The 26,467-nt window shown below is 42.6% G+C and overlaps 1 protein-coding gene across 2 annotated transcripts; it reads left to right on the top strand.

Moving 5' to 3' along the window:
- The first annotated feature begins 6,291 nt into the window (after positions 1-6,291).
- LOC120783418 lies at positions 6,292-26,464 on the top strand. 2 transcript variants are annotated; one of them, XM_040116416.1, is made up of 14 exons: positions 6,292-6,435; positions 10,334-10,400; positions 10,805-10,864; positions 12,939-12,992; positions 13,123-13,200; positions 13,365-13,473; positions 13,976-13,987; positions 14,222-14,260; positions 16,297-16,419; positions 18,470-18,499; positions 19,532-19,641; positions 20,050-20,097; positions 21,128-21,187; positions 23,555-26,464. In XM_040116416.1, the coding sequence occupies exons 1-14, from the start codon at positions 6,320-6,322 to the stop codon at positions 23,636-23,638; spliced, it is 990 nt and encodes a 329-aa protein (XP_039972350.1). In that variant the 5' UTR covers positions 6,292-6,319; the 3' UTR covers positions 23,639-26,464. The 2 variants fall into 2 exon arrangements, with proteins under 2 accessions (XP_039972350.1, XP_039972359.1); XM_040116425.1 differs by lacking the exon at positions 21,128-21,187.
- Positions 26,465-26,467: the final 3 nt, after the last annotated feature.

Here is a 26,467-nt window from a genome sequence, read left to right as displayed (position 1 = left end):
CGTTTGAGACTGACATTGGTAATCTTTTCAAAAGTAATCACGTGGACCCCCTTGTAAAACTGCTGGTCCACGGTGCCGCTAGTTGTCAGAAACTCCACAGGGTTCCTTCAGAGCCGACTTCCTTCGACCTCCTCAGACTGCCGTCTTTATTTCATGTTGTGCAGGAGGGTTTGGAGCAGTGGCGGACAGAGCGTTGAGATTCTTTACCAAAGTTATGGTATAAAAATACTCCACGTAAAAGTCCTGCATTCAAAATGTTACTCAAGTACAGAAGTATTATCAGCAAATGTACTTTTACTCAGCAAAAGAAAGAGTCCTTGTTATGCTGAATATCTACTTACAGTGAACTCAAAGTTTTCAGACCCCTTCACTTTTTTCACATGTTATGTTTTAGCCTGATGCTAAAATTTTTTAAATTCATTTTTCCCCTCATCAGTCTACACTCAGTGCACCATAACCACAAAGTGAAAACAGAATTTTAGACGTTTTGGCAAATTTATTAAAAAGGAAAAACTGAAATCTCGCATTGACGGTAGTATTCATTTGCTGTGACACTTGACATTTAGCTCAGGTGCCTCCCATTTCTCCTGATCATCGTTGAGATGTTCCTGCACCTTGACTGGAGTCCACCTGCGGTAAATTCAACCGATTGGACATGATTTAGAAAGGCACACACTTGTCTAGAGAAGGTCTCACAGCTGACAATGCACTTCAGAGCAAAAACCAGGCCATGAGGTCCAAGGAGCTGCCTGCTGAGCTCAGAGACAGGATTGTGTCGAGGCACAAATCTGGGGAAGGCTACAAAGAAGTTTCTGCTGCGTTGAAGGTTCCAAGGAGAACGGTGGCCTCCATAATCCTTCATTTGAAGAAGTATGGAACCACCAGGACTCTACCTAGAGCTGCCGCCCGGCCAAACTGAGCAATTGGGGGACAAGGGGCCTTGTTAACAGAGTTGACCGAGAACCCGATGGTCACTCTGGCTGAGCTCCAGAGATCCTGTGTGGAGATGGGAGAAACTTCCAGAAGGACAATCAATTCTAAGTTTCATGTCTGGAGAAAAACAAACATGATGCTTAGAACTGAGGCCAAACAGGTCACTTTTGGTTTCCTCAGACCAGTGAATCTTGTTTCTCACAGTCTGAGGCTTTTTTGCAAACTTTACCTGAGGAGAGGCTTCGGTCAGGTCGCTCTGCCAAAAAGTCCAGATCGTGGAGTGCTGCAGTGATGGTTGTCCTTTTCAAAGTTTCTCCCCCCTCCACACAGAATCTCAGGAGCTCAGCCAGAGTGACCACCTTCCACCCATACTGGACCGCAGCTTCCACTCCCAATAGACCACCAGATGTGATGCCAAGTGGCGAAGCATGGTGAACCATGTTCAGGACATCCATGAAGATGGCACTCCTGCATTTCCCAGCTGTGCACATCCACAACAGCAAGGAGTGGCTGGAACCAGATACAGCTTCCTCTGTACAGTGTGTAGCTGAAAATGTTTAGTGGTCCAATCTTAAGTGTGCTTGTTGGTGCCTGGTTTATTTCGGTTCCAGTAGACTCCATCAAAATGTAACCCAGAATGTGCTGAGAGGTTCTTGTGTTGTTTATATTATGAGGGAGACACACAACACCGAAATGTGTTAAATCCTCCACCTCTATGACGTAGGAATCCTACTCGTCGTCTGCGGTTTTAGCCCAACAGCCTTTTTCAAGATAGAGTAAAACACATGAAAAAGGCGTTCACCTGACAGTAATCACACAATCATGCCTTTTCATGTCTTAGATGCATATGTAGACAGGTCTCGTAACATCAGGACAGAACGTGTTTATGCAGGATCAGCGGTAGCCAGAGGATAAGGTTGAGTTTTAATATTTTCTCCAATTAACTATATGTCCACACATAAATATTTCTCGGTTGTACTCTTTAAAAGTTCAAATTGCTAAAGTATGTGGTTTAGAAACCTGCTGAACATTCAGGATCAATATCTACTTTATTAGCTTGATCCCCTGTGATTTCATTCAAATATACAATGGGATGATTGAAAGAACTCAGCAGAATAACAGGCCTTTTTCACAGCAGCACGACTTGAGCTTGACATGAAATGGCAGGTAAACACAGGTGTTGCTAATAATATTAATGAAGGTTCTGTTCCGTTGAGGTACAGGCCTTAATTCAAGTGATAATGTAGAGTCACAAGGGTCTTGTTAGGAAACATTAAATGACAGAATGTGCATTTTAAATCACATTCAGATATGAAGATATGTGATTTTGAGGATTCAACTTAATTCTTCTTGTGAGATTATTAATTATTCTAATTTATTATCTCAAATGAGCCCTAGATTATATGACGTTATACTGTTAGTCATATGCCGAATCGTAATTTGCATAATGAGTACAGTATTCTGGCTCCTGTGGAGACGTCCACTGGACATCCAAATACAGTATAACGTCTTTTAGACGTTTTATTTGTGACGTAAATACAACGTCCACAAATGACAATAAAAAACCTTGATTCTGACTCCTGTGGAAACGTCTTTTGGAGGTTCTAATCTAACGTCTTTTAGACGCGATTAAGACGTGATTGTGCTCACCGTCTATTTTTCTAATCCCGTGAGTTTTAAAATACTGGACGCTCAAACTGGGAAGTGTTAATCTTCGAGTTGGGATTTATGAAGAATGAACCTAGTCTGAGACCTGAGACGGTCAAGGAAATGTCCAGGTCTGTCCTCTGGAAAATGCTTCGCCTTTGAGTTTAATAAGGTGGATGTTTAGAGGAAGGGGAGTAAGAATCACCTGCTTTAAGGTTGATATATTTCAAGACTGTGCTGCTGTCTGTCCAGAAAAAAGGATTCCTCCAATCGAAGCTGTAATTCTGCTTTTACCATCTTGACTACCTGAACAGCCACGATAGTGGCAGTGAGCTCCAAACGGGGGATAGTTACTGGTTTAAGTGGTGTCACTCTGGCTATTCCAAGAAGGTAAGAAACATGTACATCACCTGGTTCATTCTGTAACCTCAGATATGTTACTGTGTCATACCCTCCTTCACTGGGATCAGCAAAGTGGTGCAACTGGGCATGGACAGGTGGTCCAAAGTCATTCGGTTTCAAGCACCTGCTCACTTGGATCACTGAAAGCCCTTTCAGGTCAGTCAACCAGTTGATCGATTGTTGTCTTAGGACTCGTGGAACCTCTTCAACCCAACCATAGTTCTTTCTGCACAACTCTTGTAAAATGTGTTTGGCTAAGTGATGCAGGGTATACCAAGTGTTTGCATCCGTTCTTGGCAGCACGTGCAGAAGATGAGTCACTTCAGTGTTTCCCGGATGAAAGATAGAGTTGTAGCAGCGGAGGTGAAGCTTACTAGCCTACATATGAGGTGTCTGAAGATTTAGGAAAATACAATTTTATTGAACATAAAAAAAAGTGCAATCATTTATTGCACAAAAAAATTTTTTTTTAAAATACGTCAACCACCCACACTGTTGTATAGTCAGACGGTGTTCATTTACTTAAACGTACTGAAATTTTCAATGATAAAATAACTCACATTTACGACGTTTCTTTACGGGAATCCCATCCAAATATTATGTAAGGTTAATATCTCCGTGAGGGAATCTGTCAGTTGTCTTTGAGATCGACAGCTTTCGCGCATCACGTTGGCCCTTGCGCCAAGGCCCGCCTCCAGGAAGAAGAAAACAAGCGGTGTATGTGGAATACCTACCATCTTTGTATCAAGATGGATCTTCCAACAGTTGTTTATTTCACAGATATGCGCATCCTTGGGTATTCCTATCAAACGAGCGCGTTTGCCGTAACATTACTGTGTGACGCTCACGTGAAGTTGCTGGACTGTTTTCCCTTCGGCGAATGATAATCCTGAATCCATGATCAGCACCGCTTGCTTCATTGTTAACCTCTACCCGGTGCTTGCTGTTATAGTCATTGTTCAGTCATGATCAGGCTCTACAACGTTTCTCGTTTATATGCTTTACTCACAGGTGTGTGAACTGACCTGGATATGAAGCCTCCGTAGAACTGAAGAAAGGCCTTGTCTCCTCCGCCACTTTGACTAGGAAAAACATGGATTTTACATCAGACGTAAAAGCAATGGATTCTTGTTTTAATCCTAGGAGCACTCTTACTAAGGAACTTGTAAGGTTTGTGCCCCTCAGAAGCCTTTGCTTGGGTGGTAAACACCATGATGCAGAATGTAAAACGGGAACTTTACCACAATGCAGTTCATCCTGTGGGACCATTTCAGTGTATCCATTGCTGATGACATCCTGAAGAAATGATCCCCACGGAGTCACTGTGTAAACAGAAAAAACTGTTTTTGTCACTCTGTTTGGATTCTTTTGTCTCCATGTGTTGTAGTTTATTAATAGCACAGACATTTGTAGCCAAGTTTTTATCATTCCACTTTTGGTTTTGCTGTGTACACATCCCTTTTGATATGTATTCCTGTTTCTTTGGTTTGAATATCCTCAAAAATTGGATCAGACAAAGGCTTGACTGGATGTTTACCAAAGTGCACAATGTCATTAAAGTTTGGTTTGCGCTTCTGTTATTCACTAATTTCCGATGCAACCCTTCTGAATCCTTCCCTCAGTTTAAAAGGAAGTGGAGAAATGACCAGTTTGTGATTGGCAGTACTGAGTTACTTACTTAGTTTAGATGTTCTTAGTTTCTCTAAATTCCTTATTTTGGAAAGTTCTGCCCTTGCTGCAAGTTTAACGTCATCCTTTTCTGACAGAGGCAGCTCCCTCACTGTCGGTCTGAGCATCAGCGGGCGCTCTCACCAAATCAGTGCTAGGTGCTATCTTTTCACGCAAATTGACGTAATTGACTTGATGGTCGTCCATTTTACCCTTTGTGCTCAACGACAGACAAACTGCTTTCATTCAAACATTTAAGACATAAATAAGGGATTTAATGTAAACTTTTACACTTTTTTCGTGTGAACTTAATTTACATAAAATGTCTCTTACTTTGAACTAAACACCAATGCTTTGGGATTTCTCCGGCAGTTCTTTTGTTTGAGGCGGCTGTGGTAGAGCGGGTCGTCCACTAAGAGGAAGGTCGGTTTTTTTTCGATCCCCGGCTCCCCCAGTCCGCATGACAAAGTGTCCCTGGGCGAAAAACCGAACCCCACATAGCCCCCATCGTGTGTGTGTGTGTGTGTGTGTGTGTGTGTATAGAAAGCGCTGTTTGTGTAGAAAAGCGCTGTATGAGTGTGTGTGTGTGAATGGGTGAATGTGGCAGTGGTGAAAAGCGCTATGTAACTGCCGTCCGTTTACCATTTTGTGTGCACACATTTTAAATGCCACGTGCTTTTTATGGTAGCTCTACCATTTAGCTCTTTTCACTTGGCCTTGGACCGAAAGAAACTGTCTTCTGCTGTTCTACGTTGCATTGCACCAGCGGAGTGTCCAATCTCTGCGCACAAGGTCATCCTGGGCGTCCAACCGCCCACACCTTCCCATGGCTGGTCCACCGCCTGGTTCCGACCTCGAATGTCGCCCAATGCAGCAGCGTTTCCAACTCCCCGGTTCTCTCCGTGTGCCCGGTGCGACCCACGGTCGCGATGGCCAACGAACGGCTGATCCGGATTATCACCGTTACCGCTGCTATACCTAACTCATAGAGAGGAAGGTTTTTGACTGATGGTTGACGCACCCATTGTATGTGTGTTTGGTCAGTAATGTATGCGTGCTTCCACTGTAGGCTCTTTGGATCCTCTGTTGTCACCAAAAATTGTCAAAAAACCAGCACCTTCTGGGCGCCGACATCCGTTGAGGTGCCGTGCAGATAATGCCAGGTACACCCTGCATGACCTTCAAAGTCGTCGGATTGCTGTAGCCTTCACACAACACCACGTCCTGTCTTGCAATCTGGAAATTCCAAGACAGGACGTGGGGTCAGCGACGGCGGGTCACAATTGACAAGGTCTCTCACCAAGGGTCTGCCTGGTCTCCAAACTACCTTTTGACGTGAAAACACGTGGGAGTATTAATACAATCTTTATCGTATGCACAAAGTCCGGCCAATGCGAGTAACAAACAGTCCAGATCAATAAAAAGAAGGGGGAAGAAAAGGAGCAAATAAAGAGGTCAGAGCTCTAATCAGAAAGCAATGTACTCATCTTTTCGTAACTAAGAGGCTTGTTGGGGCTCTTCTCGGGGATCTCCAAACTCTATGTAGTCACTAGGGCCGGATCGCTCCACCTACGGTCCGAGAGAGTCCGCAAGTTTCCAGCGAGCCGACGTCAAAGGGCTTAGTTTAAGCCGCCGCCCCTCGTGTGGAAAGTCCGGAGCGGCATCATGAATGAGGAACGAGAGGAGGAGGCAGAAAAAGTGGAAAGTGAAAGAAAAGTTGCCGAAGGGAGAATGTGCGTGCAGCCCTGGATCAGAGCAGATGAACGCCGCCGACAGCAAAGCACGGTAGGTTCAACGACACACTGGCTCTGCCCGGGTTTCTGCAGGGTGGGGCGCAGCAGGCGAACATCTCCCTCACCTGCGGGGCCGCTGGGACGGGGCCGACGAGCGCCACCGAGCCTGCAGGGCTGCTCTCTGGCAGCCAGCTGCGCAGAGGGTTTGGGATGCCCGCACAGCTGCTCGGGCATCCGTGCTTGTGTGTGTGTGTGTGTGTGTGTAGGCACGTGGAACAGTTGGAACAAAGGTTGGGTCTCTCTCCGGTGAGTCGTGGCAACGGGCAGTGCAGCGGCCGCGAGAGCATTCGCTCCCTAAAGATGGACGCAGAGGCCCCGTGGCGTCCGAACCCCAGCTCCGGCTGAGTCCACGATCCAGACAGCAGTCCTGCGCTCGTAGAGCCTGGGCTGAATAGCGGTCAGAGCCGTGGCTCTGCACGCTCCTTCATATCTAAGGCCATATTTCGGTGCAGTTATGGCAGACCGCGGGCGTGTCAGCGGCAGTTTCATTTGGCGCGATGTTTCAGTTGGTGCGGATTTCTCCATGGGACTCTCTGACTGACTGGAGATGCGTGAGGCTGTTTTTACACACTGGGAAATTCACAAAGAAATGAAAGGGATATATTTTTTACAACTAAGTGTAATTTTTCAACTTTTCAATAATCGTTTCTGAATATATATATATTTTTATCAATATCAGCTGTAAACATGTATTTAGTTCTTTACGTAAACCATTAAGACAGTCAGTCTTTTAGCTATGCAATTGCTAAAAAAAAAAAATATATATATATATATATATATATATATATATATTTTTTTTTTTTTTTTTTTTTTAAATGTATGGTAGCACGAAAACCCACCAGATTGTTCCGGTCTCATCCAAGTTTCTGTTTTCCTGATGGTGGCAGTGATCTGAATTTAAAATCGAGTCATTGTCGATTAATTGTTGAGTCACTCTTCAAGCAAAAATGCCAAAATGGCTGGATGAGGGTTTGCTGCTTTTCCTTGGTCGTTGCATCTTTGTAAATGAAGTATCTTTGGGTTCTGGACTGCTGCGCGGACAGAACGGGCCATTTGAAGATGTCCAAATTGTGTTGAAAATTTTTCACCGTTTTCTAGAATCAAAAAAACGAATAAGTCAATTGATCACAAATGATAATAATCATTAGATGCAGCCCTGAATTTCTCTGGAACAGCTTCAGTGTGAGGGTGAGTCCTTTCAGAATGAACTTCTTTTTTTTTTTTTTAAGAAAGAGACATAGAATATGGTCAGAACCAGCAGACAGACACAGTCAGAGACCAGCGAAAGAGCCAGATGTTTCCCTCAGGAGCTGGTGGAGACCAAAACCAGAGCTAAAAGAGAGGGAGTACTGGACCTAGATTCATCAGGTGGACTCAGACACCAGATCCAGATGAATGGTAATGTTGATCTTTAACTTCTGGATTTGGAAATAAGAAACTGTTTCCCCACAAGTTCCCCATATCACCTTAGAAGGTCATGATATGTTAAAGTCGTGTTAACAACTTGTTTTTTCCCACCCCCAAGTGGCCAAACAAATCAGTTATTGTAGGTTTAAGAAAACTCTAAACCAGAGCTTGCCCCACATTACACGAAAGGCCAGATTCTGCCTGTGGGGCACTCTTTACTGACCACTACAGTAGAAAGACTGCTAGAAACCTGCTAGCCTAGCAACATAAAGGCATAAAAAAAAGCCACAATTCAGCACTCTGAAAATGACAGGCTCAGAGTCCCACGGGTAGTTGCATGCCATGGACGTTACTAACCACAAAACAAGTAAGTTGAATAACTTGGGTTTTGGACGGTTGGTCAGACAAAACAAGACATTTAATGAAGTCATCTTGTGCTCTAGGATACTGGGATGGGCCCTTTTCGCGATTAACCAGAAAATAACCAGCAAATTAATCAACAATACGAATGGTCATCTAGCTTAGTCCTCTAAGATAACACGACCCCAATTTTTCAAGTATAATTTTCCATTCCGTTCTGCACACACTTGGGCTTCGTTTTCATTGTGTAAGTTGTACGATATGCACTGATGTGTATGTGAGGTCTGTCTTGTCCCGTCCTGTGCTCTCATGTGGTAACACGACGGCGCAGACACAGAGTCGTAGAGGAAAATGAGTTTCACTTCCTTTCTGAAAAGTGTGTGTCTACCTCTATACTATTCCCTCATCTATCCTCATTGTGTGCTGTTGTTTTTGGCACTGAGGTGCAGCTGATTAATGATTGACCCGATGAGTTATAGTTTATTTAGGCTATGTTCAGTCTCCGTTGGCCCAGAGAATGTTTAAAATGATGAGTAACGGGCATCACGATGCACAGATATTGAAATGTCCTCAGTGGCATGTGAGTGATGCTAATAACAGGTTTGGTTGTTGGTTTTTCATTTGCGTACGTCTGCCATGACTGTCTTGCATTCGCTTACACTCACACACACATGCAATTGGAAAAAGTTTGATTCTGTAAAATAGCCGCTTTACATTTACTTGTATAATTTGGCCAAAGTTAACTTTTACATTTTTACATTTTTTCTAGACTTTTTTACAATTTATTTTGCTGATCTAATCTACTAATTCAGTCTGAGACTGAAATTATTTTTTAAACTTCCTAGAAGAAATAGATATATTTCACAGTAACATAGAAATAACAAAGGTGTCCAAGCGTCCACAAATTGTAAATCTGAACGGGGTGAGTATAGGACCCACAACCTGAGAGTCCCAGTCCCCTTCAGCTTCGAGCCTGGGGTGAGGAACAGCCAGCGAGCCCCGATGATAAAATGTCAGACACCGACTCGTAAAGTTTCACTTCACATTATTCGTGCAGATTTGACCACTGGAGTGTGTTTCCGCTCTCTGTTTATTCCATACAGCCAATGTACCATGTGTGCAGATATTAGCTGCAGCTAGCAAGCATTGTGAGCCCTGACTGTATGTGGAGTGGTTGAGTAAAACCTCTGACAGGTGGCGTGAATAACATTGATTATCTGGCTACAGTGGCACCTGTCGAGGGCTGGGATCTATCAGGCAGCGGGTGAACAGTCAGTTCTCGAAGTTGATGTGCTGGAAGCGGGAGAAATGGCCAAGCGTAGGACGACTGGGTCAGAGCATCCCCAAGAAGGCAGGTCCTGTTGGGTGTATGCAGCGGTCAGTGCCCACCAAAAGTGGTCCAAGGAAGGACAACCGGTGAACCATCCACAGAGTCCTGGGCACCCAAGGCTCACTGGTGCACTCGGCGAGAGAAGGACTTAAAGAATCTGATACTAACGTCTCGGTGCCCTCCTTCAGAGGTCTTGTGGAGTCCATGTCTCCACGGGTCAGGGCTGTTTCGGCGGTACGAGGGGGGACCTACGGTGCATTAGGCAGGTGGTTTTGATGTTGAGGCCGATTGGTGTATATTCATGTGGCAGCTCAGCCATCGACCCATCTCAGAAGTCAGGTCTCTCGGTTATTTTCCTCCGTACGTTCATCGTTTTTCAGTCAAGTTTGTATCTTTGCATCTTTGCATTATACAATCGTGCCGCCTCTGTGATTTAATTTGCGGTGTAAAGAAGTTGAGATCAATGAGACATTCGACCTTTTGGACGACCTGAGCTCAGAGGTTTGCACAGTCTATGCCAAGGAGCACTGAAGCTGTTTTTCCCTTATTTTGTCACTGCTCTGAATGTGTACCCTGACCAGTGATGCCACGAGTGGCCTAAACTCCCCCGGACAGACAACAGTCCCTGGTAACCTCTAGCTACTTTTCGAGAACAGTTTTTTTATTTTATTTTATGGTTGATATGATGCTGAACTGAACCTCGTTTGTGTGCAAGCGATGACAGACCCAATGACACACCTAAATACTGCTCTATAATATGCCTTTCCCCTGCTTTCTGCTTCTTCTTCCATAGTGTGAGTCTGGATGGTTACGGTGGCAGCATGACATCATGGAGATGCGTGACCTGCCTGTTTCTCTTCGTAAGTGTCACCTGTGCGGCTCGTACCTCTGACGTGGGAGCTGGGAGCCTTGATGTGACGACTTGTTATTTAAGTGCAGCAGTGGTGATAATGTTTAATGTGTGTCATAATTAACGGTTTCGGAAGCAGCTGAAATGCTTTGCATCATTGTGAGGTCCAGCACAAACATCTTTCTAACAGTGAGCCGTCGAAGACGCTCCCTAGCATTTTAGGTACTCGCTTTCAGTCGGCTCAGGGTTAAATTCAGAAAAACTGAACTGGTAGACTGCACAGCTTAATTTTAAATGCAGTGGCATTCATTGATACATTACTACATGACCTATTATCATTATGTATTGGCAATATCTTTGCTCTTCCTATTACAAAACAGTCTTTCAATGCTGCTGTTAATTTTTGTCTGCTAGGTTTTCCTGATTGACCTGTCAAAGGAAGACTGTTTCGACTATTTCAACATGGGGACATGGGTATATGTTCATCGTTTTTTATTCAGTGGTTACTTGCTTAATGTACTGTTTTTGGTGTTTGCAAGTCATCTGTCTGAACAGCTTGTGAAAACCGTCTTTCTCAGGGCGTCTGCAGCTACATTAAATGCTGTTTGCCCCCGTGTCTTTTTTGACACTACAGTCGAGCGTGTCAAAGTAAGAGATTTTCAGATCCCGCACATACCATAGGGTCTCACGTAAGAACTGCTCGTAGAATTTTCTCTTATGTCTGGATGAAATTCATGAGAGGTCCAGCCCTGCTGTACATGTCATGTCCAGATAGACTGCCTCTCTCCACAGCGAAAATAGGCTTAGAGCGCCGAAAAATACATAAATAAATAAATAAATAAAGTACTGAGACCAACTTAATGGAAAATCAATATTCTGTTCAGCATATTATCAACATCATTGTGGCTTGCCAAGTTACTGAGAGTCATAGTTCCTGTGTACCCGACTCGATGATTTTTTGGGCCTATTTCAGCACAGCAACATGCAGTAGTTGTCTCCCGACAGCTGCCCCTGGATTTTTCAGGAGGCTCTGTGTCCGGTATTAAAAGAAATCGTCCCGTCTAACATCCCTGCGACCGCCTCTCGGATTAGACCGCTCGGCTTTAGAAATAGCTCCGGCATCTAACCTCATGTTAAATCACTCCCTCTTTATGTCGGTTGGAGTACAGCACTCATAACATGCAGTTGACAAACATACCCTTGATATTTTCCAACCTTTTTGAGTCCTCTACTACCACTTGACTGACTATGCTAAACTCGTTGGCAGCTTTTACACCAGCACTTGAAGCACTTGAAGCCCTGCGGTATGGAGCTCTTTGTTTTACTCTGCGGGAACATTTTTGTGAATGAAATTTGCCTACACGCGGAGCAGAACAGGAAGCCTCGTACGGCAGTTTTAGGGTCATGTGGGATGGAAATGATCCAAACTCGCAAGTTCTCATCGGGCTGATGAGAAGAGCACAGAAATCTCCCCGCATAAGGGAATGTGCAAATATGGCTTTAAAAAGTCTGAAGAAGTGGTATATTGTCAAAAATACTACCTTTAGCAGTATCTCCTAGTATTCTGTTTTTGGCTATACACCAAACAAATCGTCCCTCCCACAATACTTTCCATCCTCCCCAGCCGATCTCCGGCATTCAGCCCTGAGCCGAGCGGTGCCCGCTGAGGATGTGAAACTGTAAGAATGGGTCACAAATCTTTAAACAAAAATCATCATGTCCCGGGAACTATGGTTCTTCGCAAACGTTAGTTTGGAAATAATGCGTTTCTCGGTGACTATCTTCAACAGCAGATGTGAATGACGTTAGCGAATATCCCACAGCAGACTCAAAATAAACTACTGTGGCCCTGATCATGATGACACCCGGTGCAATGTCGCGGCTCATCGGTGTGTTTTTAATAGGTTCTGGCCAACAGTGGAGCTCCGTGGCACAGTGGGATCAGATATATCAGGCTTTGGCTGCGCAGACATTAGTTTTCCAGGTGGATCAATTCATTGGGATCTGTTGACAGTAAAAAGAAAAAAAGATACCACGGGACTTATCCTTTTACACAAAACAGGGTTACACTGTCGTATGCGTTGTACCTTAACTGTTTTAAAGAGCACAGTTACTGCACTTTCCACGACACATAAAAAAAATGTATGTCCTCTTTTCTTACTTTAGTCTCCCTGAATTTAATTGTTGAATTATTATTCAGTTCTAAAGTCTTAAACTCCACTTTCTGAAACAGGTGTAGGCACCAAGAGGGCACAGAAAAAAAAAATTCAAATCGCTATAAAATGATCAAAACCCTCGTGCTTGGGTCATTCTTTAGAGTGATAACTGGTAGAGGACGAAAAATGAAAAGTAAACTATTGATAAACGGCGACCCTCTGGAGCCCTCTTAGGACCCCTGGCAGACTATGTTTCGGTAACCACCGGTCAGTATTTCACTGTGATTGGGAACATAACGACCGCAGAAACAACAATCATTAGCTAATAAAAAACCAGACATGAACGGTGAATAATATCTTCTGTTTGTCGACTTCTCTGATCCACTTTCAAGGAGGCAAGACATCTGACACGCAGTTTCCCCCTTGCGAGAGCTAAGGACTCCAGGGTAACTCACTGAAACAGTGTAAAAGAAATGACATTCTGCGTAACTATGTGTAGATGCGTATTGTTCAATAGGCAATTACTGGACTGAATTGCATTTGATGAAGTGCGCGTATGTCCTTTTCCCAATACAGGACTTAATCGAATGTACTTTGGAGAAGGTGTGCAATAGGACAGGAGAACTGTGTCACATACTACATGGCTGCTTTAAAGTGAGTGAAGGATCCAACCTTTTTACATTTTCAGTCATTTTCTTCAAATGGGGTTTTTTTGTTTTCTTCGACTGTGGCGTTTGTGAACGATTCTGCAGTTTCAGGTTTCACTTTTCACTTATCAATTGCTGGGTCTGATTAACGTGTTTCTTCTTCCCCCCCAGAATGGTGAAAAGACAAGGAATCTAACGTGTGAAGTGGAGAGTTCTCAGAACGTCTCTTTCTATCACCTCATGTGCCTGACAGCCAAAGCACTCAATCATACTTCTGAAGGTATCCATCATACTGACCCTACTCTCACCGTCAGTGGTGGCTGGTTTACCTGGGTGGGCCTGCGGGTGGAACTACTGCTTTTTATTCCAAAACTTGACACACATCACTTGCGCGCCTCACTCGGAAAGGCTGAGGGATGACCAAACTCACTACAGTGCATTCTAAGAGGGGACATGACTGATCTTACCGCCCGGGTAAACCAGCTGCCTCTGACATATTTTTGGAAACAAATACTGGACCTGGTGCTCATGGCAGTCAATAAGGTCAAACCAGCAGAGGCAAAATGCTGCATTTTAAAACAGAAAGGTCTCGCTGATGATCTCAAATGGTGACCGAGCCCATTTCGGGATAAAATTCTAAAATTTACACAGAGTTAATTTCCAATTCTGGTCGTAATTATAGTCTTCACAGGTGCGGTACAGTCATTACCGAAGCTGAATATTGAAGCTGTTTTCAAACGTTTAAAGTCACAATTTCCTTTTCTTCCTTTCTCGCATCACAGGCTGCGGATACGGTGAGTATACATGCTTCGTTGTGAGCGTCTGTGGCTGGTGTGTAATGAACATGTTGAAGTGGGTGTGTGTGTGTCCCTTTTGTTGTCGTGTCTGCCTGGATGGACATGTGAGTGCTGGAAACAAGACACAAATTCAGCTCTTTCTGTCATATCAAGTTTAAAGTTTCTCCTGGAAAGTATAAACTTTTTCAGTTCCTCACCTCGACTGATGTAACGTTGTCCTCATCTTTTTAGAAAATGTGTGCAGGCTCCATTCTGAAATAACGTCTGTTGGTAAGTCACACGGTTTTGTTTAGCCATGCTTAAGAGGTGCAAGCTGATGCTGTGCAATTGAGATCCCAGAAGTCAAGCTCACTGTTGTAATAACGGCCGTTCTGGTACATAGTTATAACAGCTTCTGTAGTTTGGGAATGCCTTTGACCACATTTTCTTCCTAGATGTTTTATCTCATCATTGTTGCTGGAGTAGTCTTTGATTTGGTCGCTTCATTCATTCATTATTCATTATTTCCCTGGGTAAGGATCTGAAAATTTGATTTAAAACAACTACTTGTTTGCTCCCCACCCCCTGGCGTATTAATCCCGTCTGATTAGATCCCATCGGGGCTCTAGTGTAACTTAAAGTGAAAAAGGCTGATGATAAAAACTTGGAAACATCTATTTTGACTTTGTGTGGGGAAATTTTGTACCCGAAACCACATAACGTAAAGCGTCATCTGCTCCTGTTGTAAGGTATAGCCACAGCAAAATTCCTCACTTGTGTATTACACCAGCCGCTGTGTTGTGTCTGTGGTTACGATGACAGCACTGTTTTTTGTGCAACTTTGAATCTTGAGCTGGAGTCGGAGGGAAATTTGAAGTAGAACTGCTTTTTGTTCCGTGTCTATATGTAGGCAGACATGCTGAGTATTTCACAAACCATTAGGAGTTACTGAAAACGTAAGATTAAGAATAAAAAGAAAAGAGGCTCCAGCCACGCTAGCGGCTCTGCGAAGCTCTGCTTAGGCTCAGAGGTGCTTTGGGCTAAATGCTGATGTCAACATGCTAACATGCTCACAGTGACAATGCTAACATGCAGATGTTTGGCAGGTGTAATGTCTTACCATGTTCACCATCTTAGTTTAGCATGGTAGCATGCCAACATTTGCTAATGAGACACAAAGTACAGCTGAGGCTGATGGGATGTCAATAGTTAAGGGGAGTTAAGGGCATGTGTGAACCGTATTTTATGTCAATCCATCCAATAGTTGTTGAGATATTTCACCTAAAACTACAAATGTGAAACCTATGGTGCTGCTAAAGAAAAAGTCAGGGAATCAGCAAGGTCAGTGGGGCTTCTTAATCTCGGGAGCGTGAATGGCAATATTTGTCGAGCTACTTCAGTCCTCATGTCGCCATCTCAAGAGCCGCGCTGCTAGCATGCGGATAGTCACCCCTCTTCCCCTGAGATGCAAATCAAATGAGGTCGCCTGTAGCTTGGCATGCCTTGGTATTACTCAAACATGGAACACAAGAATGACTTAAGGCAAAAACACTACTGAGCAGTTTCACCAAGTTCAACCCGGCAAGAAACCAAATGGAAACAAGTGGTTTCGCTAACCCTACACCAGTGGAATCAGACTAACTTAACCAACCCCACACATGACAAAACCAGCGTTTTCTTCCACTCTCTGTGGACTGTTTACCACAGAAAGAGAGAGGGATTTAATTAACTTGACAAGATGTTCGGCGTTATACACGCACTTACAGCTGCAACAGTAAAAAATGCCCTCCGCTATTTCGCGCTCCATTCTCACCTGTTGCCGAGCTTCACAAAATATCACCTGCACTAAATTGCACTTTAATTTTTTGAATCCAATTCTAGAAGAAATTTGTCCTGCAAACGATTCAACTTTTTCTTTGTCATTTGTCGACTTTGATGGTGAAAAATCCAGCTAGATTCACGTGTTTATCCCGTAACAATCCTCATTGGTATTCTCTCAACACAGATTAGCCTAGTGAATTTCAGTCAGACGTCAAAGGTGCCACCCCGGTGATGAAACACAGCCGAACTGAAAAAATCAAGTCAATTTCCAAAAACTAACGGCATGACCAACCACTAAATGAACACATACAGTATATAGTTACAAACTGACCGTTTTTGAGTTTCCTGTCCCTTAAATCCTGCCTTTAATTTTTCCTATTCTACCACTATGTCATTTTCCAAGGGTATTTCTGCTTCTTCTTACTGAAATGTATATTTTTGCCCTCGGTGCCTGCAAAGCCCGCACTGTAAGATTTTGTTACTGACTGAGTTGCCTGCAATTTTAGATCAAACAACATTGCCACCACCACCAGCAGCACCAACAACACTGCAACCAACAATAACAACACTGCAGGAAACAAGAACAGCAACAACAGCAGTCTTAGAGAGCAAAGTTGGAGAAAGGAACGGTAAGCTATACAAAGTATATATCCTTCACGGCCTTTGCAGCTGCCCACACTAGTTTACTGACTTTATTAAGATGTAAATCAGGAAACCTCAGACATAGTTCCTGTTGATAGTTTAACCAGCATTGTAAATTAGTGCTGAAAGTTCGTGACACTGCAGATGATCATAACAATAATGTGGGACTGTAGTATATGCAATCAGCTTGGTGGAGTAAAAGACAGACTGCTTTGCATCTTTGTGTTCTTTGGCTCCGTTTTGTGGATTATTTTCTTGTCAGAGTGCGTTATCGTTTCCTCAGAAGAAATCAGTGTCATCCAGGGTGCTCCTCTTCTTACAGTTCTCCCCGCTGGTGTCAACACTGTTAGCATAGCTGGATATTACACCACACAGAGGAAAAATTAACAGAGCAGCTAACAAGAAGTTACCCAGTTCACAGTTCTGTTTTTTTTATTATTATTCCTTTGTACCTGAGACAAGTGTTGTTGTGTCGTGTCAGCTTACTTTTCCTTGCTCAAAAATCAGAACAAGACAGCTTTAATTTCGTCATATCCGCGTCTTCTGTAAACCTGGCTCAGAGAGTATGAACTAGACCTGCAGGCAGGTATCAACGAGGTCCAATCCCCCCTGCGCAATTTGCACCCAGCCGATCGTCAGTTCGATGCAAGTCAGACCTGCAGGGCCATGGGCACAATGCAAGTCTCAAATTGAGAGCAGCGCGGACATTGTAAAACATTCCATCACGGCTGGACTGTTTCTGAGGGGTAATCCAGAACGCGCGGTTATCCTAGCCTGGCATAAATCCTGGATTTGGGGTTGGGTGAAACTGTTGCAACTTATCCCCAAGTTTTGTGGTAAGTGATCCCACAATCATGAAGGTCCTTAAATACTACGTGTAACAATTTATACATATTGGGCTTCAACCTAGGAAGTGTTGGAAAAAGTACGTTTTTCAACTTCGCCTGAAAGCGCCACCTAGTGGCCAACATACACCAACTTGTGTACAGAACATCAGTGTGGCACGGTAAATTACTGCCCAAGTTTTGAGTTACAAGTTTTTCCTTTATGACTTGCATTTTTTTGGAGCACCAAAACTCTTTTCACGACTTGTGATCGTGAGAGTACATAGATGATACGTGCAAGTTTTCATCCAGATCACACTTACAGCCTAAGACTACTTTGGAAAAACAATTTTAGCACAATTTTCATGCTAAAGATTTTGCAACAAAAGTACCACCTAGTGGCTGATTGGTGCCAAATTTTGCACAAAGTCTCAGTGGACCATGGGAAACTATTGATCCGAATTAATAGGAGTAACTGTTGACAAGATATGCAACACTTCCTGTTTTGACTGCCACCTACAGGAAGTTGTTCCTTTATAACTTGCGGATTTTTGGGATTTTCAAAATTCTTTTAATAACTTGATCATGAAAGTCCATCAACTCTATTTGAAGGAGTTTGAAGACGTAAGTTTCTTATATTTCGAATTCTGTGAAATAAAAAAATGTATGCGCAGAAATGGGCTTGGTCTGTACCATGAGATTCGGTTAGATGCAGGGAATGCGTGCATGTAAGGTTTTTAACTTTAACTTTTACGGCGTATGCTGCAGTACCAGTTTTACCAACGGAAGAATTAAAAAATAAATACATTTAAAAAAAAAAAATAAAGCCCCAAGTGATGTAAGTGATAGGGCTCTCCGCACCGCTGGTACTGGGACAGTGGGGCCCTGCCTTCCAATATGTTGCCAGTCCTTAACGTACGTGCACGTCCTACATCACCACACTGAGAGCATATGCTGCTTGATTCCATGTTTTTTTTCCAGTGGTAGCAACGATTTAAAACACCAACATCTGCTTTAGCTGCATGGGCTGTGTCTTTTATGGCCGGTGCTGCATGCAGCAAATTAAATCTAACCATTCACTAGACAAGACACCGGTAACAGTTTTCTCCTTGATTTTTGTGATTCTGTTTTTAATAATAATATTTCAAGAGTGAAATTGTCAAACAGTAAGAAAATTGTAATGTTCTGTTTTTTCCCCCCCATCTATACATAGCCTCATCCTCCAAAATTAATAATGAAGCAGGTAAGATTTTTTTTTTTTAATTAAAATTTGGATGTTTGGATCAATACAAATGCTTTATGTCCGATAGACAAAAAATTTATAAAATGTCAGAAAATAGTAAAAAATAATCATCACAGTTTCCTACAACTGAAGGTTGATGTCGTCAAACTACGTGATTTGTCTGACCAACGGTCCAAAAGGATAAAAGCAAAGGGAGACAAATCAAAAATCCTCACGTTTGAGTTTTTTTGTTAATTAATTACTTTAACAATTAATCAGATATTAAAACGGTTGCCGATTAATTATCTTCTTTTTTATTATTATTTTCAAGATGCTACAAGTGTGAAAAATAAAGTTTTCTTAGTTCACTACTTTACTAGAAGTAGAACAGCTAATAGGGCCCTTGTCTCTGTGTATTGTAAAAACCGACATAATAATCAAAGATACAACTGAACAATAATATCTTCCTCTTACACTGTAGGTTTGTAATTGTACTGACATAGTTTTTTTTAATCCTTCCGTAGACAATGGCAACAGAGACAACACAGTTTTGATTTTTTAAACAAGTCTCTAGTTGTACTGATGAAATCAGCTGGGCTAAAGCTAATGTACCTTACTTGGTAAATATTTGTATGTAAATTTATTGGGATAAATCATTTTTAATTTTCTTCCCCGGCCATCGGGCGCCCTTACATTACCCTGGAACATGACCCTTTTTCCTGTACTGCCTATGTCAGCAGACACCATTGAGCAGGTCTTATCTTGTTTATTGTTACTAACCCTATTTCTGTCCTAACTGAAGTGATATGACTCCAAAATTGTATGTTTGTTGTTATTATTAAACATAAACCATATTGGAAATATACTTTTTTTCCTTTCTACTTCCTGACAGATGCCTGTAGTGTAGTTGGAAAGTACAACTAAAACTACTGATTTAGCGAAGGGATTTTAAAACTAATGAACTAATCCGCATATACTTCTGTTGTTGTTGTTGTTGTTGTTGTTGTTGTTGTTAATGGAAGTGGTCTCTGTCTCTGATCTCTCCTTGACAAGATGCCGTAAGCCTGAAGAATTTGTTAATCATTTCCGTGATCCTCAATGTGGTCCTGCCACTGGCTGTTTACCTATGGATATACATGAGGACACAGCACAGGACAGAAAGGGTGAGTGTAAGCAGAAATGTGATTGTTGTTTAAATGTAATGGCTCATCTACACCGATCAGCCACAACATTAAAACTGGTGACCACTTTTAATGTTGTGGCTGATCGGTTTAGATGACAACCAATTCAACAGCAACACCTAAGGAGTGGAGGCCCAACGGCACGCATACAGGTATACTGTCAGCACTATCAGCATAAAAGCCAAACATGTTCAAGTAACTTTTATTCTGATTTGTTCAAGGATCCGTGAAGTGCATGTCACCATTTTCCAGCCTAGCTGGTAGTTTAAGGAAGATTTTAAAAGCTCAGTATTACGAAAAACCTTTAATGTTCATCAATAAATGAACCTTTGCTTGTGGTTCAAATAGCAAATTTACATAGCAGAAGAAAGCATTTTTTTTCTTTTTCAGGATGGACCCTGGATGGATCCAGGAGCTCAGCCAATGACAGTGTTGCAGGTACTATTGCAGATATTTTTCAGTTATGGTAAAAATATACTGTGAATACATCTTTTCAACCTGATTCACACTTCATTTTCCTGTTATTAAGAGTCCAGCGCTTCCTACTAAGCCTCCAGTATTGATGTTGTAACGCATTGGTTTTGGAAAATATTTGGACCACATCACTTTTCGTTTTATTGTGTTGTGGATTCGGTCAGTTTATCCAATTTTTCCAGCCAGATCCTCTCAAACTCCATCTTCAGGTCTCTTTACAGATATTGGGGGGGATTTGGTTGGGCTCTGGTTGAGTCACTCAAGGACAGAGACTTGTCCCGAAGCCACTCCGAGGTTGTCTTGGCCGAATGCTTCGGGTCATTGTCGCGCTGAAACGGATCAATGCGCTGTGCAGTAGGTTGAAATGTCACCCCAGTCTCAGATCACGTGCGCTCTGGAGCAGGTTTTGTTCAAGGACGTCTCTGTATTTGGCTGCATTCATCCTTCTCTCAGTTCTGACCCGTCTCCCTGTCCCTGCCACGGAGAAGCCCCCCCCCCCAATAACATGATGCTGCCACCACCATTCTTCACCGTAGGGATGGTATCAGCCAGGTGATGAGCAGTACTTAGTGTTCACCAGACGTGGTGTTTGGAGTTCTGCTCAAAGGGTTCAGTTTTTGTCTCATCAGACCAGCCAATGTTTTTCCTGGTGCTGCTGAGATGTCTCGCTTCTGGCAGGTTCTCCCATCTCCGTAGAGCTCTGTTTGAGGGACCGTTGGGCTCGTCTTACCTGGTTACACGTGGCCAGCATCTAAGACTTCTAGGTTCCAGACTTATTGAGGCCACTGTGCTCCTCGGAACACTCAGAGCTTTAGAGATGGCTTTATACCCTTCCCCTGATCAATGCCTTCCCACTGTTTTATCTCCAGGTTATCTCCTGTTTAAGTCACCCCCATTAGGCTGCTGCTTCTAGCTTTAACTACGCGTCCACCTTGAGTGAAATGTGTTTATGAGAGGTGAATTGATGTGTGATCAACACTTATCTCTCTTTCAGTTAAACACGCCGCTGGTATTTGGAAATGAGGCTGAAGTAGAGACCAAACAATTAATGGAGGTAAGTTAGGTAAGGAAGTTCTATTGTACCATACAGGGACTTTCCTACAAAGTGTTTTTCCCCCACGTGGCCTTTAAAAGAACTTTGTTTTCAAGGTTTCACCCGTGACTAATGTCTCGTATTGAATGCTGCATGAAGCGACCAGCTAGGGTCCAGGCCAAAAAACATATTTGGGTGTGTAGCTGCTTGATAATGGACCTCCATCTCTGCTGGGGAAATAGTGAACTTGGACTTGTCTGAGCTTGTTGGAGGTTTATGTGGAAGGGTTGATGAGAATGGTGATTATATAAGAAAATCTCAAGAAAATCGGCCCCAAGAATGACTCTTTTTAGATTCCACTGAGTAATCAGATTTAGTGTTAATCATCTCTAAAAATATTCAGGAGTGGAGGTTGTACTATTGAATCTTTGTCTTGAGAGTGATTTGTCTCTACATGCAGTGGTCATTATTGTTTGTTTTTAAGTTTATTTTTGTCATCTGTGTTTTATCTGAGTTTTTATTGTACATTTTAAAGGAACCCAAAAGTGTGAACTAAGATTTTTAAGGGAGAATTTTTTTTAAAACAATTAGGCATCGGCCATTCGCATGGTAACATGGGTCTGCTAGTGACTGCATGACGTAAAATAAGGCGTAAAGACACACCTCCTGACTTGCTTGAAGCTCCCCATAGAAATTTCCTCTCAGTCTGTGTTTACATTTTAAAAGTCAATATAGAGGAGTTTAAAAGCACAAGAAGAGCAGCTGTCTAACCTGACTGTAGCTGACGGATTTCAGCGAGAGCAGAGTAGTATATTGGAAAGGAAGTCTTCACATTAAATCAAGACTACAGAAGATGTTTCTACACAGAATATTGTACAGTATGTTCAACACAGCCTCTGCTGACAGCCATGCACTAGTGTTGCTTTGAGTTATATGTAGAGTCATACTAAGAAACATTTGATTTTGTATAATGTGATTGAATAAACGTAATCTAACGACTCCAAAATTTACAGAACTCAGATCATAAAAGTGTCAGTTTCCCCAGCAAAGAACTTAGGTTACCCCGTCTCCTGTAAATGGATCAAAAATATGGCCTTACCTATAAAACAAATATGCCAAACATTTAAAAAGACATCATTTGTTAAAAAATAAATAAATAACTTCCCTAAAAATACAATTGCACAGAGATTCCTTGTGCTCCAAATTCACACTAATGAACACCAATATTTGTACTATTTGGAAGCTTTTACTCATATCATTTTAGTCCCAATCATAGAGAGTCTGCCTGCGCAGTGATGAGAGAATAAAACAGGCTTTAATGATGAGTACATTTATTTCATGGGTAAGAAGGGACACGGTGAAAAATTGCGAATAAAAGTGAAGGATTTGGTGAAGGGGCCATGGTAAGCACAACTTACAGACCATGCAATAGACTGTCAACTAAGACCAATCAGGAGGAGAGGGACGGGGAGCACCAGGTCTTCCACATGAACCCATCAGCCACGTAGGTGTGGTCCCAAAACCTGCATGGATAGCAGAATATTTAGACAGAGAATGCATTTATCTGTGTGCGACAGCCATACATAACCATATGTGAGCTTTAAATCACGTATTCTCTCAGACAGATACAAGAACAAAAAAACGGAATAAACTAACAACAGTAGTGTTGCCGAAAGTACAACAGTCAGCGTTTACAAGAAAACAAGTAAGGGGTAATTCCTCACTGAGACCCTCTGGATGTAGAGCGTAGAAGATCTGTTCGCATTCCGATGTACGTAGTTTAAAACCTCTTCGTGAATGACAATGTTGAGACTGAATTACCAAGTTCTTTGAAAATGTCCTGCAACAGATGACTTGCGTTTTTGTCAGTGTGAGGGCAGTTTTTCTACGAATTGGACAGGTGACTCTGGCCACTCTCACCTGACACTGTCTTTTGAATTCGAGGTCGCAGACCCTGTAAAAATTCTTGACTCTAATCTTTTTTCGCCACACTTGTTTTGGTTGGTCCATCCTGTTACATGTCTCAGCCTCTTCCGGGTGGATTGGCACAAACTGCTGCACTAACACTGATGGTTCCCCAACGATGTGTTCGAGTGAGTTTGGTGCCCCCTGTGAGTTTTGAGGCAGCGTGATATTTCTTAGCTAGCAAAGGAAGTTTGGCAATTTGGTTAGCAAATGTTAGCATGAAGAAGCAATACACTACGATGGTGCAAATGGTAAACATTATTTGCTACACATAAGCAGGTAAACATTGGCAATGGGAGCATGTTACCAGGTCGATGTTAGCATTTAGCTCGTTAAGTACAGCCCCACAGAGCTGCTAGCATGGCTGGAGAATCTTGTTAATGATAGACACTCATCTCTCTTGCGTCTCTCTTTGTCATAAAGCCCACCGAGTGTGACTCCGTCGTCAGACCTTCAGCTGATTCAACGAGGAATGGACGCACTTTTGGAAATGGATTGCCGCATTAAAGACCGTGCTCACAACATTGCCTCTGTATATTTTCAAAGCAACGCAGCTGTGGGATGTGACACAGTATCAGGATGCCAGGAGGATCAGCTCCACAATGCTTGGTAACAGGAAGGGAGAACTGAATGACTGCGGTTTGCAAATGCCTTTAAGGGAGGTGAAACTCTAAGGGTGAACTTTAACTTCAAACGTGAGGAGGAGAGAGAGTGAACAAGCCGCAGCATGCCAGTTTACTCAACCACATAGCAATCTGTAATCAAGATAAGCTGTTGCATTACCCTGGCACTAAGTAAAAGCGAAATGGGCAACAGGACCACAAGGCTCCGACGGACTGGAACAAAGTTTGGGGAATTTGTGTGTCCTGTGACAAGTTTTTGTTTTGCTCCCGTATTTGTTTTCCCTGAACAGGAGCTGACCAGTCACAAACAAACTGCTATAGCAGACAGCTATAATAGAGATAAACTAATAGAGACTGTTTACCAACGACAACAGAGAGGGCAATAGGATGAAATAGGTGAATGAAATATTAAATGTCAAAGCAAAATGCTCTGACTGGAATTACAGCCACCGAGAATGTAATAGGAAACAAAGCTGGCTTAGATCATCAGTTTCTGGTGAACTTTTTGTTGATCTTTTACTGGAATTGTTGTCTGAGCTACAGAACAGTCAACAGGCGGATGAGAAAGGCGTGTTCTGCTGTTGGTCTCCATGAGTCATGGCAACACTTGCAAAATACGTCAAATGCTATTTGAGTTGTGTAGTTGTTCCTGATACATGAAATAAAGTTAGGATTGCGGTATGAAGGCAAATGTTTGCTGGCACTACTAACCATGTCAGGTGAGACCTGACTGGCTCATCTGCGAGTCACAATGTGTAGAGAGTTCATAAATGTGCTTGCCTTGTTTTTCTTTTACATGACTCCACTTTACAGTTTGATATATCGAGGAGGGAACAGAAAGCAAGAGTCGCAAAGAACCAGAAAGTTTATTCAAAGACTGAACTAGTAGTGGGGCATTGGGCTGGGGAGGGCAGAGGCTGTGACGACCCGGGAGAGGGTGGAGGGGCTTGCTGGATGCAGGGGTCTGGGGCGACTGTGGGGCGGAGGTTGCCAGTGGAGGGAGCGGGTTGCGGGGTGAAGAGGATGGCGGAGTCCCGAGGTGGTGCCAGTAACCGACGGAGGGCGCGGTGAAGCTCTCCCCGCTTCACCGCTGCACGCCCCAGACACAGACCCACAGAAACACGGGGAAGAAACCAGAGTCGGGGCCGGTGCCGGGACAATTGGGACAGCGATCTCATAGCTTCTGCTGCAGGGACTCACCTCCTCTGTCTCCTTAACATCTTGTCCTGTCTAGTCCAACTGTCCAAATGATTAATAAAGAAGTATGCATGTTAAGTAATCTGCACTGCTGGTTACAGGTAACGTTTTTTTTTTTTTTCATTGCATGCAGTGACTTTAAATGAGCTAGTCGTACTTGCTGGCTATCTCTAGTGTTCAAGTATGCAGCTGTTTCCATAACTTTATTAGCAGTTATTTCATAAGCTGTGAAAACACACTGACTTAGATGTGAAAAAGTTGTGATTATTCTGGGTAGGTTCTCCTCCCCCGACATGCTTCATTAACAGATGTCTAATAGCGTGTGTGTGTGTGTGTATGTGTGTGTGTGTGTGTGTGAGTGTGTGTGTGTGTGTGTGTGTGTGTGTGTGTGTGTACATACAGTATATTCTTTCCACATGTTTCAAATGGCCCTCAAACACTTATACTTGACTGTCTTTTCTGGCTTCCTGATGCATTTTCTGCACATTATCAAGCTTATCAAGGCACATAATAATGACAGTTGATAACATGAAAGTGACATGTAATAATCCTAAAGCAAGTGACCTAACTACATTCAGAGTCATGTATTCTGTTTTATATGCTTTTTACAGTGTTAGTGTTGAAAACATTTGTGGTTTCATTTGTTTAACCATTTAGCAAGTGTAATGATTTGCTTTTATATTTTTTAAGTCATTCAGTTTATTTATGACATTTTGAACAGAACAGAGCAGAATAAGACTGCGTGTGTGTGTGTGTGTGTGTGTGTGTGTGTGTGTGTGTCTGTGTGTGTATGAACAGGATATGTTGGCCTGTTTGTAGTGGTGATGTCAGGTTTTGCTCTGTGTTTTACTGTTTCCTTCGCCTGCCCAGGGATGCAGATGGAAATTAGCTTATAGCTAAATCTGGTGAAAATCAACTTTTCCCCTTTTATGAGATTAATGTATTTTGTACATGGTCCCAGATATATATATATATATATATATATATATATATATATATATATATATAAAAATCTCCCTCATAAGTGTGCTACTGACAAAGATCCAAAGTCAAATCTTGGGAGATTGTTGAGTGTTTATCATTTTGGCAGCATGTCTCTGAGATAAAATGGATTGTGCCTCAACATGTTGTGAATAGTGACCAGAACATCTAAGCTATCCCTGGCCTGGGTTTGTATTATTTAACTCTGGTGGCCTTTTGTTTATATGTGTTTTGTAAAAATGTGAAGAAATGTATCCATTGTTTATTTGTATATATGTGAAGAATATAATGTGATGGTTTCTCTCAAACTATTCTGTTGGCAGACATTTTTGGAGAAAAATTAGTCACTGGTAAAAGCGGATGCAGCTAAATGTTTTGCTTCAGGCCCGTTCAGCTCAGAGTCACAAGGACACTTCCATTGCCCTGTGCCCGGGTGTCCTCTTTGATACTACCACTGGGGAACACCAAAGTCTGAAATTTAAAATACTACGTGTAGTAGCTTGAAAAAGCGTATACAGTGTGACATTGCTTAACG

Source organism: Xiphias gladius, chromosome 3 (genome assembly GCF_016859285.1).
Source record: "Xiphias gladius isolate SHS-SW01 ecotype Sanya breed wild chromosome 3, ASM1685928v1, whole genome shotgun sequence".
NCBI classification, from domain to species: Eukaryota; Metazoa; Chordata; class Actinopteri; order Istiophoriformes; family Xiphiidae; genus Xiphias; species Xiphias gladius.
Note: the sequence above shows the minus strand (reverse complement) of the source record. Positions and strands in the feature narration are given on the sequence as shown.